Here is a 21,943-nt window from a genome sequence, read left to right on the forward strand (position 1 = left end):
CACACATACCATAATTGGGGGATTGAGGAGGCCACACATACCAGGATTTGAGGATTTAGGAGGCTACACATACCAGGGATTGAGGAGGCTACACATACCAGGGATTTAGGAGGCTACACATACCAGGGATTTAGGAGGCTACACATACCAGGGATTTAGGAGGCTACACATACCAGGGATTGTGGGGGCCACACATACCAGGGATTGTGGGGGCCACACGTACCAGGAATTGTGGGGGCCACACATACCAGGGATTGTGGGGGCCACACATACCAGGGATTGTGGGATTGAGGGGGCCACACATACGAGGATGGGGAAATTTAACAGTAGCTGCTGCATTTCCCACCCTAGGCTTATACTCAAGTCAATATGTTTTCCCATTTTTATGTGGTAAAATTAGGGGCCTCGGCTTATATTCGGGTCGGCTTATTTAAAATATACGGTATTTTAAAATCAGTGAGTACGTGGTGCCCATAATACTGCAGGACTGTGGCGTGCATTATACTATATGGGGGCTGCATTTTACCCTATGGGGTGTGTAATATACTGTATGGAGGACTATGGGGAGTGCATTATATTCTATGGAGGACCATGGGAAGTTCATTATACTATATGGAGGATTATGGGGGGCGCATTATACTATATGGAGGTTTATGGGGGGAGCATTATACTATATGGAGGATTATGGGGGAGCATTATACTATATGGAAGATTATTGGTGGTGCATTATACTATATGGAAAGCTATGTGGGGCCATTATAATATTTTGAGGGCTATGTGGGGGGCCATTATACTGTATGAAAGCAATTATACAGTGTGAATGTTTGTGTGGGGTCATTATACTGTTTGGAGGGCTGTGTGGGGGCCATTATACTGTTTGGAGGGCTGTGTGGGGCCATGAGAGTGTATGGAGGGCTCTGTGGGGTACACAGTTGGGGGATTATACTGTGTTAGGGTCACCATACTTTGCCGTGGGAGTTGAAGTGGGGTACAATAGTGTCATTATACTGTGCATGTGGAGGAATGCACCATGGGGTATCATACTGTTTGGGGGGCACTTTTGTTGGCATCACACTTTATGGAGGCAATGAAGGAGGAATCTACGACTTCAGAAGGAGGAAAATTACTATGTAAAGGCTGGAAGGTTATGAGATCTGCTCTTCTGTGACACAGACAAATATTTATTTTTTTGTAGGGGGGGGGAGGGGCCCAATTAGAGCTTCTGCTATGGGGCCCCATGACTTCTATGTACGCCCCTGCATAATACAGATGCTGAGAATTACATCCAGTATAACGTATATACAGAATAATACAGATACTGAGAATTACATCCAGTATACAGGACAGGAGAAGTGGTACAGTGTAATGTATATACAGAATAATACAGATACTGAGAATTACATCCAATATACAGGACAGGAGAAGTGGTACAGTGTAACGTATATACAGAATAATACAGATACTGAGAATTACATCCAGTATACAGGACAGGAGAAGTGGTACAGTGTAACGTATATACAGAATAATGCAGATACTGAGAATTACATCCAGTATACAGGACAGGAGAAGTGGTACCGTGTAATGTATATACAGAATAATACAGTTACTGAGAATTACATCCAGTATACAGGACAGGAGAAGTGGTACAGTGTAATGTATTGTAAGGCAGCGCTAGTCATCATACTGGGGGATACTCGCTGCACCGGGTCAATTAAAGCACACATGCAATGTCTTTCTGGTATTTCACAATGCAGCAGTTTATTATTTTTCATAAACCGCTTATCACACATGTAACGTCCACGAGCCTTTCCAGTGGCAGCTATGCCCACTTGGCTCCAGTTACTGCCTTCAGCAAGGTAATAGCATAAATGTCCACATTAAGCAGTGTTTTTACCTTTGCCGGGTTACAGCTGCTTCAGTCCGTTTGGTTTGCCACCACTGTGGCTTTGCGGCTTCCCAGATGGGGGTCTCTAGCCCTTGTTCCCTCAAAGGCTACTGGAATGTTTCACACACACATCCAGTCTTCGCCTTCCAGGACTCTTGCCTTCCAAGCCGGCTTTCCCTCCAAGGCCACTGGCATCTACACACAGGATCCAGCCTCCACCTTTCAGGCTGCCAGACTTCACTTTAACGGTGTCCCTCACAGGTACAGGCCTCACGCCTTACACACCCTGTCTCAAAAGCACGAGGGTTTATATATCCATCCAGTGCACACAGACAGGACCTTGCTGATGTCACAGTCATGTGATCAGACCTTCTGTGTGCATAGGACCTGCACTATGTCACAGTCATGTGACCAGTCACCTGAGGGGGAGGGTACATGGTCAGCCCAAAACACATCCTGGACCATACAGTAATGCCAAGCAAGCCACTGCATTACATATCCCCCCCCCTCTGTTCAAACTTGTGGGGTTGAACACATAGTATATACAATTACCTCATAACCCACAGTTCACACCGAGACCATGTACTTGACAATTGCGCTGTTCAGCGCCTGAAACATTAGTCATCGACATTAGCCCATTCCTTAGGGACCTACCATTCGTCATTGTCACTGACCTCGTCAAGTCACATTTCCAGGTCGTAACCTTGTCAGACCTCCCCCGCTCCCAGCGGTCAGTCGTAACCTTGTCAGACCTCCCCTGCTCCCAGCGGTCAATATAGCAGTGTGACTCACATGCCCTGGTATCTAAGGTCCGGTTCGACTCCGTACTGTCCCATCCTCTATTGGGTCGTTTGTATGGGCCACTCAAACCTGAGCTACTGGAGGTCTCACTACCTCTAAACCCACGCCCACTACTCTCAGGACATCTTGAAAGGTCCCTAACTTCAGCAGTAGCTGTTCTGTTACTTAGGGGGCCCTTTCTCTGTCTGGTCTCACAATTTCTAGACGGCTGCCATCTTCTGCTGCTCAGATGATGCTGTCTATCCACTCGCAGTCTAGCGAGATTCAACTGTTCTACCTCTCGCAGGTAGATCACTCGGTACTCCATCAACATGCTCATATATGCAAGATTTTCTTCCGTTCCTACAGCGGAGAATGACACCATGCCGTCTTCATCTGGTATCCAGTCCTGATGATCACGTGGACTGCTTACTTTCATCACACCAGACTTCTTTACCATCATCTGCATGGCTCGGCCATTCCTCCCAATGAGCTTTCTCACCAGAACATGAGGCACCCGGATGACCTCTTCCCGCAGACTGTGAGCTTTTCTCATAAGCTCCAGTTGTCTAACGGATTGTTCCGTCTTCAACCGGAGAAACCGCTTCGTGCGAATACATCCCAGTGCATGTCACTTAGGATCGCCATCCTCTTCACTGTGACTTCGGTCGTGGACAGGACCAGCAGCTGTTTAGCTTCTGAGGTCGCGTACACCTTACAGGCTCCCACGGCCTTCTTAAACTCGTCATGCACGGACTCACTGGTGCATTCTTCTTTCAAATCCTCGGGTACATCTATGAGGCACTTGTACCGAAAGGTTTCTGTCTCACCAGTGGTCTTCAAAAGGTCATCTAGCTCAGGTTTCAGGGGCAACTGACTTTCAGCTTCTTCACCCTGTATGCTTCCCCTGAGCTGACTCACAGCTACAAATTCACAAATTTTCGTCTTGACCACTTCCATCTCATTTTTATCTTCTGTTGACACACGCTTAGCTCTCCTCAGGTCCACCTTCTCATGGTATAAGGGAGTGAGTGTAACTTTTTTTTCCTTTTCCTTCTCCAAGGAGGCCTCGTTCACTGAGTGATACTTTGCCAGGCAACTTTTGAGCTTGAAAACTTCTTCCTCTAGCTCAGCTACTCGCCTCTCAGCAGCCCATCTCTGAAGCTCTTCCTGCTTCAACTGCTCCTTTAACAGTAGAGTTCTCTCAGACCTCTCTGTTTCCAATGCACCCACTCGGCTCTCAACAGCCAGTCTCTCAAGCTTCTCTTGCATCATATGGGCATGTAGCGACTCCTTGATCTCGGCTCCTACATCCACCGAATCATCCGAGCTCGCATTATTCGAGGAGGTATCTGTTTCATATCTCCCATCTCCAGTGGCCAACTCCTGGCCCTGGTCTGTGGCTTCTCTGATAGACTCCAACTTTTTCCACTCAGCTTCCATCTTGCTGATTCTTTCCTTAAGGCACGTCTCGGCCCTCTGGAAATTAACATAAAACGTCTGCAGCTCCCTCACCTGAGCTTCCAGACCTCGGGTTTTTCTGCGCAGATCACCATTTTCATCACGGGTGTCCTGCAGAGTGGTCTCAACCACTTGGCGCATGTGCTCTGCCTCAGTTTTATCATCCTCTAGTTTTTCCTTAACCTTGAGGAGATCCTCACAGTCTCTCTTGATTTGTTGCAGTTCCCAATTGAACCTTTCATGCCTCTTTTCTGCCTCACGATCGTGGCCAGACACTTCATCTTTTATTGCCTCTTTCAGGGCGGATAGCTCCCGGTCTCGCTGGTACAGAGAGTCGACCAGCCGCTCCTTCTCCTGCATTAGAGGCTTTACTTGGTCCTGGAATTGCTGCAGCTCCCTCATGAGTTCACCATATTCCTTCTTGGAGTCACACAGCTCCCAGTTGAACTGTTCGCGCAGTCGTTCTAGGTTTTGTTCACGCCCAGAAACTTCATCCTGCAGCGCCTCCTTGAGGGCAGACAGCTCTAACTGTACCAGAGAGAAGCGACCTTTCACCTCGCACAACTCATCTTCACACTCCGCTTTGTCAATCTCCAATTGAAAAACCTCCTCCTTGGTTTTTACGGCGGTCCTCCTTAATTTCCTGGAACATTTCCTTCCAATGATTAATTTCCTCGTTGCTTCCCTCCAGGTCTCGCTGTAAGTTCCTCACAACCTGGTACATTTTCTTCCATTCAGACTCCAGGCTCCGCTGGTCTGAGGACACGTCCTCCAGGTTTTCCCATAGTTGCTGCATGTCACTCTGACACTGCTGCCTCACAGGCTCCAGCTCTTGGTCATGACTGGCCACCTTCTCTTTCAGGGCTGTCAGATCCTGATCCTTCTGTCTCAGTACTGTACCGGAGTTTGCTACTGGCAACGTCACCTCCTCTTCTGCTTCTAAAGGAGGATCCACACTTGAAACAAAGGCACACAGTACTACATTTTCTTTATTTCCACTTGCAGCAAAGACTACAGGAGCAACCTTTTTGTGGCCCTTGCGCCGTCTACGACGAGAGGGGGACTCTCTCCCCTCATCTAGCCCCTCCTGACTGAACTCTCTTTGTACTTTTGTAGTGTCACCGTCAGTTGTGGGGTCTGCGTCACTCCCTATGGTGTCGTGGACCAACAAGTCACCTCCCACCTTGACGTCACCGCCTTCTACTGGAGCTACTCCATTATCAACGGTCACATTGTCATTTTTAGGTGGTACCAACCCACCACCAGTAAATTTTTTTGATTTTCTATACTCCACGCTGTTTTGAACAACCGCCCCTTTTTTAGACTCCGCCCCCTTTTAACAACCACACCGGTAGGGGAATTTTTACAAGAAAAATCAACAATAGTCTTAGGACTCAGTTCACAACCGCTCTTACCACCTCCCTGGGCACTCTGGAACAACAATGGCACCCCCGGAGAGTTCACAGAATGGTCCACTGCCGCCATTCTATATGGTGCCCACAGCTCCTGCGGTTCCAGCACCATGTCCAGTAGACGTTTCTCAAATTCCTGCTGCGGTTTTTAACAGGCACTTTAATCGCTCAATAGCTTCAGACTCATTTGCTGCTCCCTTCACAGCCATCTTTATCTGCTCCTGCATTTCTTCAGGACACTCCACCGCTTTCCCCGGAAAAATTTTCGTGGCCCCACCGAGCCACAGCAAACCAGGTTTGAGTGTGACGACAATCTTCGCAACCCCACCGAGTTGCAGCCAGATGCTTTAATCTTCGCAACCCCACCGTGTTGCAGCCAGATGCTTTAATCTTCGTGACCCCGCCGAGTCACAGCAAGATGCATGTATCCACACTCGTCGACCTGTGCCGTTGCCCCTAGCAACCGGACTGCAGTTGCCGCTAGCAACCGGGCTGCAGTTGCCCACATTCTCAAACCACATGTAAGGCAGCGCTAGTTATCACACTGGGGGATAATCGCTGCACCGGGTCAATTAAAGCACACATGCAATGTCTTTCCGGTATTTCACAATGCAGCAGTTTATTATTTTTCATAAACCGCTTATCACACATATAACGTCCACGAGCCTTTCCAGTGGCAGCTATGCCCACTTGGCTCCAGTTACAACCTTCAGCAAGGTAATAGCATAAATGTCCACATTAAGCAGTGTTTTTACCTTTGCCAGGTTACAGCTGCTTCAGTCCGTTTAGTTTGCCACCACTGTGGCTTTGCGGCTTCCCAGATGGGGATCTCTAGCCCTTGTTCCCTCAAAGGCTACTGGAATGTTTCACACACACATCCAGCCTTAGCCTTCCAGGACTCTTGCCTTCCAAGCCGGCTTTCCCTCCAAAGCCACTGGCATCTACACACAGGATCCAGCCTCCACCTTTCAGGCTGCCAGACTTCACCAGGCTTCACTCTAACGGTGTCCCGCACAGGTACAGGCCTCACGCCTTACACACCTTGTCTCAAAAGCACCAGGGTTTATATATCCATCCAGTGCACACAGACAGGACCTTGCTGATGTCACAGTCATGTGATCAGACCTTCTGTGTGCATAGGACCTGCACTATGTCACAGTCATGTGACCAGTCATCTGAGGGGGAGGGTACATGGTCAGCCCAAAACACATCCTGGACCATACAGTAATGCCAAGCAAGCCGCTGCATTACAGTATATACAGAATAATACAGATACTGAGAATTACATCCAGTATACAGGACAGGAGAAGTGGTACAGTGTAATGTATATACAGAATAATACAGATACTGAGAATTACATCCAGTATATAGGACTGGAGAAGTGGTACTGTGCAGTATATATCTATAGAATAATACATAAAAAATGGAGGCAGCACACTATTTAAAAAAAGTGAAAAAATTACTTTTTAATGGCCCATAATAGCAAAGATTCGGCTCTAGGTGTGAGGCTCACATCTAGAGCCGAAATGTCGCCAACATGGGCCATTAAAAAGTAATTTTTTCACTTTTTGAAAATAGTGTGCTGCCTCCATTTTTTTGTATGTATTATTCTATAGATATATACTGCAAAGTACCACTTCTGTCCTGTATAATGGGTGTAATTCACAGTGTGGTGTGCTGATATAGGTGTGTGTGTGTGTGTGTATATATATATATATATATATATATATATATATATACACACACAGTGGTGGCCAAAAGTATTGGCACCCCTGCAATTCTGTCAGATAATACTCAGTTTCTTCCTGAAAATGATTGCAATCACAAATGCTGTGGTATTATTATCTTCATTTAATATGCTTGCAAGGAAAAAACACAAAAGAGAATGAAGCAAAAATCAAATCATTGATCATTTCACACAAAACTCCAAAAATGGGCCAGACAAAAGTATTGGCACCCTCAGCCTAATACTTGGTTGCACAACCTTTAGCCAAAATAACTGCGAACAACCGCTTCCGGTAACCATCAATGAGTTTCTTACAATGCTCTGCTGGAATTGTAGACCATTCTTCTTTGGCAAACTGCTCCAGGTCCCTGATATTTGAAGGGTGCCTTCTCCAAACTGCCATTTTGAGATCTCTCCACAGGTGTTCTATGGGATTCAGGTCTGGACTCATTGCTGGCCACCTTAGAAGTCTCCAGTGCTTTCTCTCAAACCATTTTATAGTGCTTTTGGAAGTGTGTTTTGGGTCATTGTCCTGCTGGAAGACCCATGACCTCTGAGGGAGACCCAGCTTTCTCACACTGGGCCCTACATTATGCTGCAAAATTTGTTGGTAGTCTTCAGACTTCATAATGCCATGCACACGGTCAAGCAGTCCAGTGCCAGAGGCAGCAAAGCAACCCCAAAGCATCAGGGAACCTCCGCCATGTTTGACTGTAGGGACAGTGTTCTTTTCTTTGAATGCCTCTTTTTTTTCCTGTACACTCTATGTTGATGCTTTTTCCCAAAAAGCTCTACTTTTGTCTCATCTGACCAGAGAACATTCTTCCAAAATGTTTTAGGCTTTCTCAGGTAAGTTTTGGCAAACTCCAGCCTGGCTTTTTTACGTCTCGGGGTAAGAAGTGGGGTCTTCCTGGGTATCCTACCATACAGTCCCTTTTCATTCAGACGCCGACGGATAGTACGGGTTGACACTGTTGTACCCTCGGACTGCAGGGAAGCTTGAACTTGTTTGGATGTTAGTAGAGGTTCTTTATCCACCATCCGCACAATTTTGCGTTGAAATCTCTCAATTTTTCTTTTCCGTCCACATCTAGGGAGGTTAGCCACAGTGCCATGGGCTTTAAACTTCTTGATGACACTGCGCACGGAAGGCACAGGAACATTCAGGTCTTTGGAGATGGACTTGTAGCCTTGAGATTGCTCATGCTTCCTCACAATTTGGTTTCTCAAGTCCTCAGACAGTTCTTTGGTCTTCTTTCTTTTCTCCATGCTCAATGTGGTACACACAAGGACACAGGACAGAGGTTGAGTCAACTTTAATCCATGTTAACTGGCTGCAAGTGTGATTTAGTTATTGCCAACACCTGTTAGGTGCCACAGGTAAGTTACAGGTGCTGTTAATTACACGAATTAGAGAAGCATCACATGATTTTTCAAACAGTGCCAATACTTTTGTCCACCCCCTTTTTTAGGTTTGGTGTGGAATTGTATCCAATTTGGCTTTAGGACAATCCTTTTTGTGTTTTTTTCATTGAAGACAAATTAAATGAAGATAATAATACCAAAGAATTTGTGATTGCAATCATTTTCAGGAAGAAACTGAGTATTTGACAGAATTGCAGGGGTGCCAATACTTTTGGCCACCACTGTATGTGTGTATATATATATATATATATATATATATATATATATATATATATATATATATACATACATACATATATATATATATATATATACATACATACATACATACACACACACACATATATATCTTGGTGCCTGCTTCGGCGGCTTGGCACCCAAACTATATTGCTGGTGCTGTTTCTATTTTCTTCTACTCTATATAGAATAATACAGATACTGAGAATTACAACCAGCATACAGGACAGGAGAAGTGGTTCTGTGCAATGTCTATATATAATAATCATTTTATTAATATAGCGACATCTATTATTATTATAGCGCCATTTATTCCATGGCGCTTTACCTGTGAAAAAGGGGTATACATAGCGAAAACAAGTATAACAATCTTGAACAAAACGTGACGGCGACTGGTACAGGAGGAGCGAGGACCCTGCCCGTGAGGGCTCACAATCTACAAGGGATGGGTGAGGATACAGTAGGTGAGGGTAGAGCTGGTCGTGGAGCGATGATTAATGCAGGTTGTAGGCTTGTCGGAAGAGGTAGGTCTTCAGGTTCCTTTTGAAGGTTTCCACGGTCGGCGAGAGTCTGATATGTTGGGGTAGAGTTCCAGAGTCGGGGGGGATGCACGGGAGAAATCTTGTATGCGATTGTGGGAGGAGATAAGAGGGGAGTAGAGGAGATCTTGTGAGAATCAGAGGTTGCGTGAGGGTATGTACCGGGAGACTAGATCAGAAATATATGGAGGAGACAGGTTGTGTATGGCTTTGTATGACATGGTTAGGGTTTTGAACTGGAGTCTCTGAGCAATGGGGAGCCAGTGAAGAGACTGACAAATAGGAGAGGCCGGGGAATAGCGTGGAGACAGGTGGATTAGTCGGGCAGCAGAGTTTAGGATAGATTGGAGGGGTGCGAGAGTGTTGAAAGGGAGGCCACAGAGCAGGAGGTTGCAGTAGTCAAGGCAGGAGATGATGAGGGTATGCACTAGTGTTTTTGCAGATTCATGATTGAGGAATGTGCGGATCCGGGAGATATTTTTAAGTTGGAGTCGGCAGGAAGTGGAAAGGGTTTGGATATGTGGTTTGAAGGAGAGTTCAGAATCCAGAGTTACCCCAAAGCAGTGAGCTTGAGGGACTGGAGAGAGTGGACAGCCATTGACGTTGATAGATATGTCAGTTGGGGGGGTTGAATGAGGTGGCGGAAAGATGATGAATTCTGTTTTGTCCATATTAAGTTTTAGAAATCTAGCAAAGAAGGATGAAATAGCGGACAGACATTGTAGGATTTTGGTTAGTAGGGAGGAGATTTCGGGTCCAGAGAGGTAGATCTGTGTGTCGTCGGCATAGAGGTGATAATGAAAGCCATGAGACGCTATGAGCTGTCCCAGGCTTAAGGTGTAGATGGAGAAGAGTAGGGGTCCTAGAACTGAACCTTGGGGGACACCGACAGATAGGGGGTGAGATGAGGAGGTGGTGTGTGAGTGGGAGACACTGAATGTCCGGCGGTCCGTTAGGTATGAGGAAATCATATTTCGCAGCACTCTACAATTAAGTGTACAAAGACTTTACAGAGTAACACTTAGTTCAACAGTGACAGGAGAAGTGAGGGCCCTGCTCGCAAGTTTACAATCTAAAAGGAAATGTGAAGGGGGAGGGATAAAATAGGTAAAAAGTGCTTGTCGTATATGGTCCAGCCATCATTATAATAAATAGGGGTTATGATACTGTATAAAGCTGCATGATCCGGTCATCAGCCAGTGTCTAAGTACAGTTACCAATTGCTGTTGGATGCATGGTGAATGTGGAGACAGATGAATAGGAGGGACAATAATCTGAGGAGAATTCTGAAAGGTTGTGGGGAGGGAAAAGTTCGATTAATGAAGTGAGGTGAAAGGTTTGTCTAAAGAGATGTGTTTTAGAGCACTCTGACATTAGTCACTAGTCATGGACAAGCTGTGAGGTGGGGAAGTCAGGGAGTCCCAGGTCAAAAGCCAGGGCGGTACATCATAAACAGAGGGGTGAGGCAAAAGCGTAGTCAGGTCACAGTCTGGGGTCAGAATTCCAAGAAGGTAACAGATCAAGACAAAGGAGCTAGGCAAGCAGATGGTCAAAGGCAAATCTAAGGTCAGTCAACAAAGATCAAAATACTAGAACTCAAAGCACAGGGCAAACAAACACCAAACTGAGCAGAGCTACAACAGGCAGTCAGACAGCTAAATAGCCTGGGAATTATTCCAAATTGGAGACACCTGTAGGAAACCCAGCACGCCCTGGTCCAGATTGGGTGACTGGACTGTCAGTCACCACACTGACAGCTCAGCACGCCCAAGCCTCAGATTGGACGGCTGAGCTGCCACTCACCACACTGATAGGAGGAATCATGGCAGTACGCTTAAAAATGTGGGGGTTAGGTATTAATTGGATCATCTGAGGTAGTGCAATCCAGAAAACTCGCACAGCATCAGAGAAATCTTGGCGATCGAAGTGGGAGGTCTGGATTATGAAGAATGTTAGTTTTAAATAAATCAGTTGGAGAACAGAGAGCATGGGTAGAGTGATAGACAGAGATGAAGGAGGAGACATAGGGTGGTGCAGAACTGTTGAGAGCTTTCTGGGTGAGAGAGGAGTTTATATTGTACTCTGTAGCGAATGGGTAACCAGTGCAATGACTGGCACAATGTAGAGGCATCTGTGTAGTGGCTGGACAGAAAGACGACCCCGACTTCCACATTCAGAATAGGTTGGAGTGGAGAAAGTTTGGTTTGAGGGAGACCGATCAGTAGAGAGTTGCAGTAGTCCAGACAAGATGAATGAGAGCAACAATAAGAGTTTTTGCAGTTTCAAAGGTGAGAAAAAGTCAGATTCTGGAAATGTTTTTAAGATGCAGATGACATGAGCGAATGATTGAATATAGGAAATAAAGGAAAGTTCTGTGTCTAATATAACCCAAAGACAGTGAGCGTGTTGCGTGGAAGGAAATGGCAATGAAATTGAAATATCAGGTATAGGTAGGTAGGAGGAAACATGAGAAGTTCAGTTTTGGAGAGATTCAGTTTACAGATAGAGGGAGGACATGATGTTAGAGAGTGGACAGACAATCCTTGGTATTTTTTATTAAGGTGTGGAAGGGATGTCAGAAAAGAGGTGTATAATTGCATGTCATCAGCATAGAGATGACACTGGAAACTAAATCTGCTCATGGTTTGCCCAATAAGGGCAGTGTATAGAGAGAAAAGGAGGGGGCCTAGGACTGAACCTTGAGGAACCCCAACAGTAAGCTGAAGAAGAGAGGAAAAAAAGAACCGGCATATGATACAGTGAAGGAGCGGTCAGAGAGGTAGGAAGAGAACCAGGAGAGAACGGTTTCCTTGAGGCCTATAGAGTGGAGCATAGTGAGGAGGAGCTGGTGATCCACAGTGTCAAATGCAGCAGAGAGATCCAGGAGACTCAGCAGGAATTAGTCTCCATTAGATTTATCTGTTAGGGTGCTTTCACATTGCATTTAGTAACATGCTCGGTGGCCCCGTCGGGGCATACGTCCAAACCCCCGCAAAACGGGATTCGGAAGTATGCGCCAACGGGACCATAGACTGTAATGGTGCAGACAGAGCGAACATGTGCTCTTACGTGCATCATTTGAGAGAGTGTACACCTAACTGGAGGTGGACACTCAGACGTAGTTTTGGGGGGGCTTGGATGTATGCCCTGACGGGGCCACCGAGCATGTTCCTAAATGTAATGTGACAGTGCCCTTAATAGATTCTTAGACTTTCATAAGTACAGTTTCAGTGGAGTGTATAGAACGGAAACTGGATTCGAAAACTGCATTGTGATTGTAAAGGGTCAAGAAGAGAGATATCTGAAAGGCAGAAAATTAGCCAAGTGGATCAAGCGTCCCAGGAGTTTAGAGATGAAGGTCTGTGGTTAGCAGCGCAGTTCTGGTCAAGGGATGTTTTTTTTTATTAGTAAAGGGGTTAGAACGGCGCGATTGAATGAGGAGGGAGAGATTCCAAAAGAAACAGGTTAAATTTTAGTTAAAGAGGTTGTCCACTACTTTTTCATTGATGTCTGATCAGTGAGGGTCTGACAACCGACAATTTGAACTGCATTACTGCTATATAGAATATACTTATAAAACTGAAGGTACTTAGGGCATAAATTGGCCAATTCATGAGAGCCCACCAGCGACGACAGGGCGACCTTTCTTTGATGGGACCCTAAACCTAATATTTATCACACATGCCTCTCCCAGGCTATAAGCCTACAAATTTAAAGGGCAGGTAGGATCCAGCATTAATTAAAAATAGCCTTAGGTCTCCTTCACATGTACAAGTTGCATCTGTTTTCACACGTACCGGAGACACGTATCCACAAGTACCTATTAAAACCTATGGTGATCTTCACATGTCCGTATGATCACACGGAGACATCTGCTTTTTATACCAGCTGCACGGATGACAAGGGTCAATACAAGACTATGGGTCTGTGTAAACCATGTACAGCACACGGATGGCATCTGTGCGCAGTCCGTGTTTAATATTGCGAGGTATAGAAGCTTTGGAATTGCTTTTTGTTATAAATGGAACCTGTCACCAGGTTTCACTGATATGAGATACGGCCACCACCTTTCAGGCCTGATATTCAGCATTCTACAGTATAATGCTGTATATAAGCCCCCGATCTGACCTGCAAAACGAGAAAAAGAGCTTTTATTATACTGACCTGGGGGGCGGTCCGGTCCTTCCTTTTTAGAAGTATATTCCATACAGCAGTAATGCAGTCCACATTTCATACATCCAGGGTTTGCATACATCTTATCGCTTACATTGTTATTCTCTTGTTTGTATATAATATACCATACAGACCTGAGCGTACGGTACACAGCGTATATGCCTGAGTGCATAGTGTGTGTATAAATACACAGGGAAAATCTGTATATATCTTTGTACCGTGTTAGCCAGTAGATAGAAAAATATTAAGATTTCAGAGTCCACAGTCGTTGATACCTTTTAATAGCTGTTATTTCTGTGTCCTATGGTGTATAAATATGTGATTCTTCAGACTTTCTTATACGCTGAGTAGTCTTGGAAGCTTGCAATCTGTTACCATCTTAAATTATATCAACCACTGAGGAAGCTCAAATATATTTTTCTATATACACATTTACATACAGGTGCACACACTTCTGCTCATACACTTGTACACTTCCTTCCATGTTGTCCTCTGGCGGCCATGCAGTTCCATCCTCAGGCGGGTGGTCTTCTGTCTGTCCATCAGCACTACTGACCAGGTGTCAGCCATTCCTGCCTTCTCACTACCTCTGCTGGGATCAGCCTTCGGGCAGTCAGTACACCAGCACCTCTGCTCACTTCTGCCAGACCGATGGGCACACCCGCTGACCCATCACCCAGCCCCGGGGCTTTATTGGGGGACAGCTGCACTCTTCTTCATATCCCATATAGAGGCGATGGGTCAGTCAGCAGTGAGCGGAGCTGCTGGACGTACTGACTGCCCGGAGCAGCTACCAAAGACGGTGTTTAGGAAGCTGAGCACGTGAGCTGCACGGACATGCGCAGTGCTGCCATGCTGCCTGACCGCTGCACAGACATGCGCAGTGCTGCCATCCTGCCTGGCTGCTGCCGCTCCTATCGGACAGTTTAGTCTCCTTCCTACAGAAGGAAGCAGCCGCAGCGACACCTGCTGAGAATGACCCAAGACAGCCTCCGTGCAGAGGAAGCCGCAAAGTATTCTGGGAGTTGTAGTTTTTATCCTGTGCTGAATTCCTCGGCAATGTGGCATGGCAGCTCCTGTATCTATAGACATAAGGCGGAATACTAGGGTGAGGAGCCGCAGTCTGGAGCTCTGTATGAATGGGTGGCAATCTATGTATAATGTATTGATAAAATATATTTCCAGTTCTTGACATTACTGGCACCTCTGGGCTTACTATTCCGTGTGTGGTGAAATAGCCTGCAGGCTGTGGAGCTTCCCCCCGCACATACAAGGCCTCCGCTGTCTCCTTGCAGGGCTTGTCCTCTGCATAGCCTGCAGGCTGTGGAGCTTCCCCCCGCACATACAAGGCCTCCGCTGCCTCCTTGCAGGGCTTGTCCTCTGCATAGCCTGCAGGCTGTGGAGCTTCCCCCAGCACATACAAGGCCTCCGCTGCCTCCTTACAGGGCTTGTCCTCTGCATAGCCTGCAGGCTGTGGAGCTTCCCCCCGCACATACAAGGCCTCCGCCGCCTCCTTACAGGGCTTGTCCTCTGCATAGTGGCCGCGGCCAGGTGCCGTATATATTGGTTAGAATACGGAGCGGATGCGCAGCATGACGGCTACATAGAGATCCATGCTCTGTCACCCTCGGGTCAGGAGAGCCGCCCGCCAGTCCGTGCCCCTCTGACTCTGCCCTGTGGATAGGCCATCAATAGAAAAGTCCTTTAAAAGGAATGTGAAAAAAATATCATTTTTTTTTCTACAATCGAAAAAATGTAATGTATTAATACGTTTTTTCAAATGTATAAAATTTGAAAAATAATTTGAAATGTTTTGATATTTGTCTCTGACACACTCACGCACACGAAAATGGCAGCCCCCAGCAACCCAGAAAAAAAAGGACTAAAAAAATTTTTATGGCAGTAGTTTAACATAAATGCCTAACGTAAAATAAATAGACTTGCCACAAATTTCCTTTAAAAGGGTGTTCAAGTTGTGTTTTTGGGCACATTCCACTAATAATGATCTTGGGGTAGGTGAAAAGCCTGAAGCAGTGAAAAAAAAATCTGGAAGCGCCACTCCAGTGTTTTCTTATTTTATCACTGGAGTGCAGCTTTTAATGTACTTCCCCTGTTCTCTGTCTCATACTCAGCTGCTGCCTTCATCATTTTCCAGCGCCGGTGAAAAGTGACCTGCCGGCAGCTCCGATGTTTCATGGAGGTCACAACTCAATGCAAGTCTATGGGAGCATCGTTCTGTCTCTCATAGACTTGTACTGAAATCTCGTGACGTAACTTCTGACTTTCGGTCAGACAGAAGATGGCTCTGAGAAACGGAGAAAGATACCGGAGGGCAAGTATATAGTGATGAGTGAGTATGCCTCATTAACCATTTCAGCGAGCACGCTCGTGTGCTCACCGAGTATTTTGGCGTGCTCAGCATCTCATTTGTGGTCGCTGCGCCTGCAACTGTCACGGCTGTTTGACAGCCGTGAGACATGCAGAGAGAGACCTGTCAACCTCCAAGACGGCGGCACAGGACTAGTCTCGTCTTTGGTTATGGTTCCCGGCCAGATCTTCTATGTAAACTCTCTAGCGTTTTAGAGAATAGCATGCCTTGCTGTAGTCGTGCAGGCTCTGATTCCTGGTTCCCGTGATTTCGGCACTGTGAATCAGCTGTTTTAGGCCTCCCTGTAGGTTAGATGGAGGCTGTGATGGATGCCTAACAGTGGCATCAGTCCCCTGTAGACTTCCATGTAAATCTGTATTTGTTGGATTGCATACAATTTCTGTGGGATCCTGTGGGATGGAGAGGCGCTGTTTGCTACACTATTTTTCTCCAGACTCTCTGGAGAGGGTCAGAAGCGCACACAAAATAGGGCAATACCGTGTGGTAAGTGATTGTAGCGCAAAATGGCTCCAAGAATCCTTTAGGGACGTTTCTTGTGCATCTTGGAGCTATTTTATCTCATTTAAAGCCCCCAGTTGTTGCACCCTGCACACTTGGTTTTTATACCTTGAGAAAGGTGCCTTTTCGGCACAGAAATGCATTGGTATGAATAAAAAACGATGTGGATTCCCAAGGCTTTTGATTCCCAAAGCGCAGCCCGTTTGATCTTGACAGTTTCCATTTTTGTCATTACACTATTTTTCTTGCCGTATTCTGGCCAGAAGGACATCTTACTGTGCCTCTATCTGGCATTGCATCCCTGTGGATAGGTTGGGGTGTACGTTGGGTGCCTTCCCTAAATGTAAGACAAATAGGTGATGTGAATGGAGACATCATTCTCTGGTCATTTTTTGTTCTTTGCTTCTGTACTCGTCCATGGAGCTTCATGATTTGTGTGTTTCCCTTCACAGTGAGCCGGGCAGAACCTGACGTCTTCCTGATCCAGTACCCGAGACTTCACCTTGTGGAGATAACATGGCTTTCTTTTGTCAGAAGGACAGCTATGCCACAGAGGTGAGTGTGTGATGGAAAGGTGCTTCTGTGGTGATTCTTTCCCCCTACTAGACAGTCATAGATCTCTTCATCACCTATACATTGGGATCGGCTGACAATTCGACATCCATAAAGACTTCTCATGTAGTAAAATGAATAGGGCGAACTCCACCATATGTGGCCCCTTGTTGTATCTGAGGGCCACTAATCCAGTCCAGCTCGGCCATAGTCGTAGATAAACTTGTCACTTTGTAGTATTCTTAGTTTTTAAGGTCCATTGCTTGAACTCTGTTCACATGTCCAGTAGTTATTTCCTATTTTGGATCCATTTTGAGTTTATAAAACCAGAAATACAATATTCCTGTACAAGAGCCTTTCATTTGAATGGGAATGGGCATGCCCTAAAATGTCTTCCGTTTCCCTCCTTTCCAGCTGCCATTCATCTGGAGTCTATGAGAAATTAAACATACCGGATGTACATCTGTTATGTAATTCGTTAATGCATCCGTTTTCTGCACTGCCCAGAACAGTGGAGTTGTTCAGACACACCTATAGGCCCACAGTAAATATGGATCCGTTACAAATGGAACAAAAACCTATGCAAAACGGCAGGGCTGTGGAGTTGGAGTCTGAGTCGTGGAGTCGGTGTCCATTTTGGTGGAGTCGGTATAAAATGGACCGACTCCAGCTCCTAAAATATATAATAAATTGGGTACAGTAGTTGAATGCAGTTTGTGGGGAATATTTTTTCATAAGAATTTGGGAAAGTTCTGAAATGTCCTATAAATGTCTGTCCTATTCCTGATCTAAAGGTCTAGACTTTTAGCTGAGATTAATCTGTGCTACAGTAAATTTATCACTTAAACATGAGCCATGTATGAGGGAGTCGGAGTCGTGGAGTCTGAGTCGGTGTGATGGAAATTGAGGAGTCGGAGGTTTGGCTTACCGACTCCACAGCCCTGCAAAACGGAAACCAAAATGTGTATCTGTTTTTGAAGAGGACCTTTCACCAAATTTTTCATTTTGAATTGGGCACAGAATGTAATAGTGGCTGCAGAGCGGAATAAAATGTTTTTTTTGTTTTCTTTTTTTTTTTATAACTTCACCTCTCTGTTGCAGAGATATTATCAGTCAAAGTATTTGGCCCCTATTGAGTTATTTTTTTGTTAAGTACAACATGGTGTTAACAGACAGTTTTCACTGGGAGTGTGTACTTCATCCCCCTGTATGATAATGACTAATCTTAGGATATAATGCTGGAAGGACAATAAGCGCAATAGGGTCTTATCTGGCTAAAAATTATTAAAATGTGGGCAATCGTGCTCACCTGATTAAGTTGTGTGATTACAACCGCTAAAAAGGCTTAGGCTGCTGTAGACACACGGCTATGAGAGCAACAAGGATTGGAGTGAAATAGGTTAAATCTGCGCTGCCTATGGATGAGTGATGAGAAGGCGTCAGGAATCCAGGAATGCAGTTTATTAGTCAATGCGTTTCAAAGTGTCACACTTCTTCATCAGCGCAGATTTAACCCATTTCACTCCAATCCGTAATGACCAATCATAGGCAGGCTGCAACACTCAAATGAAAGAAGAACATGCCGCCACCATATCTTAGAACAAGTTTCTCAGTGTGTGAGATATAATGCCCTGATCTCCTGGTCTAATCTCCTGCATGAATCAAGGTGAGGGGACTGAAAGTGCAGCTGAGTTTACCTGTGTCACATTACAAACTCCTCATTCAGCTCTCATCCTTTCATAGAACTGCCCCTCCAAAAAACATTGTCCGGAGTTGAGAGCTCAGTGTCCGTATCACTTATGTCTGTTGTGCTCAACTTGTATTGGCTCTGCAGGGAGATCAGAGTAGGGTTTCATTATGTCACACAGGAATAGTCTGGAACAGGCAGGTTACTCCTGCATGAGACATAATGACAGCTCTGATCTCAAAGCAGTGTGGAGGAGGAGCAGCTCAGCACAGTTGACTCTGCTATGAAAGGAGGAGAGCTGACAGAATGGTTTGTAATGTGACACAGCTAAACTCTGCTGCACTGCTCCCCCCTCCCCCACTGATTCATGCACTAGGTCTGGAGATCAGAGCTGTATCATTGCATCTCATGCACTGAGAAACCTGCTATAAACTATTGTTGGGGGTTTTAATACTGTATTTGTTACAAACGCTTGGGAACTGGATATGTGAAAAAACTGTTACACTTTAAGTGCTGAATTGCCACTTTCAAGGGAACCTATTGAAAGGTTTCCTTTAAAGGGAGACCATAAGCAACTTTATTCTGCCCTCTGAGGGCTACTTAAAGTATGGGTAGAGACCTGGATTATAATGTTGCTTCTTTTGATGGGCATTTGGCTGTAATTTTTATAAAAAACATGGTTTTATTTGCTATAGCTCTGCTAGTCCTCTCAATGATTAAGTATGATGTCCTTGATATTTACGAACTCTGGTGTACCTGGCCACCTATCACTGATTGATGGCTTTTTTTGTATGCAAAGTATGTGCAGAAAGCTGTAGATTATCTATTGGGGAAAGGCGGGACAGTCGTCATTATTGAGAAGAGTAGCAGAGATGCAGCAGATAATACAGTGATATAAGCCAAACAGCAGCAATCAGCCCAGTAAGTGGCTTAGCACTGAAATCAGGGTCTCTGTCCCTATTTTACTCTGTGCTCAGATTGGGAAGTATAAACCTGGTGACAGATTCCCTTTAACTCTCCAGAACTTTATATGAATAGCTAGCGACAGCATTTAATATTTGCTTGTTCTAGTTTTATCCCAGCTTTCTTTGGTTCTAGTTAGAAACCTATAAAAATATTTCACAGCTTTTTGCTATGGATGATGTTTTATCTTCAGCTATGATTGCAGTGACATTATCCTGGCAGTGCATTGTTAGTAGTCCTGAATCATGCTCCTCCCTGGGTATAACCAGCAGTGCCGTGTACAGGATTTCTTTTGTGCCATTATGACATGTTTAGAGTTTTGTAAAACATTTCCTTTTGTTGGTAAGTTGCTGACAGAAGTGATATCCTGCAGTCCTGCTCAATTGAAGACGGAGAATGGAGGGAAGAAGGAGAAACTGTCTGGATACAACGTTATATTGAAGGACACTGTTCTGTTCCCTGAAGGAGGAGGACAGGTAAAAATAAATTATTACACACAAAGGATGGATATCACTACATTAGACACAAGGTTTTAGTGACCTGTAACATGACCTAATCTAGAGGACCCTGGCAATTGTTGGCCATGATGAGACCACCCCTTCTCGAAGTTAGGGGCCTCGTAGATTGATTGGTCATACATGCTCTTGAATAAATGTCTTATTATGTTATACATGTGTGGAGTGCACTAGAATGGGAACAAAAATGTCCTGCAATTGGAGAATACAATATTGGGCCATTTGGTGGGTGCTATACATCCTATACATTGTAGATTAAAACGGTCAGCTTGGTTACAGGTACTCTTTAAGGCCCCCTTATAGCTATCTCTCCTGACTCCTTCATACACCAGAACGCTTGGCTTTTCCGCTCGCTCCTGAGTTCTTGTGAGATAGCTGCTACCAGACTCCTCTGACGATGGCTGATCTTCAGGGAGAACCGAAGGATCGGCCACTGAACTTCAACAGGTCAGATCCTTCTCTCCCCAGAGATCATCTGTCAGGTCAGTCGTTAGGGCCCCCTACACCATACACATTAGATGTTCAGGTGATCCTGATATCAGCGCATCCCGCTGACTTTAGTCTGTGTATGGGGGACTTTGAGCTGATTTGTGGGTATGTGATTGCTGTATGTGTAACTTATTTTCTCATATTCGTCTCCTTTTTCTACCAGCCTGATGACAGAGGATTCATTGGAGAGGTCCAAGTGCTTCGTGTCACCCGACAAGGCTCAGAAGCTGTACATTTTGTATTATCTGCTTTGGAGCCAGGTTCAGAAGTATTAGTGAGGATAGACTGGAGCCGCAGATTCGACCACATGCAGCAGCACTCAGGTATGCTTCTTATTCCTCTATTGGTATTCTGCAGGCATTGTGCCTGGTCTTTAGCCATTGATCAGCAGACATATGTATGAAAGGCTCAGTATTACACCAGAGGTTTTCACTGGAATAATCATATTTCCATACACTCATTCATTCCCCTGCAGCATTTTATTATTTAATAAAGGACAATGGGCGGATCGGGGGAGTTTGTGATACTAAAGTATTTTCCTGCATTGTCCCCAAATTAATAAGATATACCCTATCCGCAGGACATTAGATAACTTACTGATCACTTGAGAACCAATTGCTGGGACCGCTAAGGGCTCCAAAGAACATGGGTCTGGAATCCAGGAACTGGGCCCTGCACATGTTCGATCTCCAATTCATTTATTGTCTATGAGACTGCTGGAAATAGCTGAGTGCTTTACTCTACTTTCTCCAGCACTCCCACGGACAATAACTAGATTGAACCATGAACGTGTGCACCTCCGTCCATTCAAGATTGAGCTCTGGAGAGCCCAATTCCTGGGTGTCTTGGGATGCCTAGCAGGCCCAGTGGTTTGATCCCCGGTGCTCAGTAAGTTATCCCTTAGCTTATGGATAGGTGGTAATTTACATTCTTGGCACACATTGTTTTTGGACACACTGATGATTTTGGTGCAGTTGCATTTCTAATTTCCTGGTGGTCTTACTCTTAAGCTCCTCATCAGACTGCAGGCTGTTGTAATGTGAAAAAGGTGTGTGCCGACACCATCTGCTACTTCTCTCTTGTAAATGGATAGTCAGGAGACCAGACTCTGCAAGACATCGAGTGCGTTAAATAGTGGCATAAAAGGCATCACATGGGAAATAACATGGGGAAAACATCTTCTCTTTATTTGAAAACATTAAAACATTGGGT

The 21,943-nt window shown here is 45.3% G+C and overlaps 1 protein-coding gene across 2 annotated transcripts in view; it reads left to right on the forward strand.

Annotated features, from left to right (window-relative positions):
- LOC141272677 (alanyl-tRNA editing protein Aarsd1-B-like) overlaps positions 1-21,943 on the forward strand; it is a 65,183-nt gene that overhangs the window by 24,073 nt on the left and 19,167 nt on the right. Inside the window, exons 1-4 of one of the 2 annotated variants that reach the window (XM_073683634.1) lie at positions 14,520-14,746; positions 16,978-17,080; positions 20,075-20,203; positions 20,895-21,054. In XM_073683634.1, coding sequence (XP_073539735.1) covers positions 17,042-17,080; positions 20,075-20,203; positions 20,895-21,054 — 328 coding nt within the window. In that variant the 5' untranslated portion in view covers positions 14,520-14,746; positions 16,978-17,041. Of the gene's footprint in view, positions 1-14,519; positions 14,747-16,977; positions 17,081-20,074; positions 20,204-20,894; positions 21,055-21,943 lie in introns of those variants that run through there. The other variant, XM_073683636.1, reaches the window with a different exon arrangement.

Source organism: Phyllobates terribilis, unplaced genomic scaffold, assembly GCF_046119375.1.
Source record: "Phyllobates terribilis strain yellow unplaced genomic scaffold, ASM4611937v1 Scaffold_5__5_contigs__length_657084704, whole genome shotgun sequence".
In the NCBI taxonomy this organism is placed as follows: domain Eukaryota; kingdom Metazoa; phylum Chordata; class Amphibia; order Anura; family Dendrobatidae; genus Phyllobates; species Phyllobates terribilis.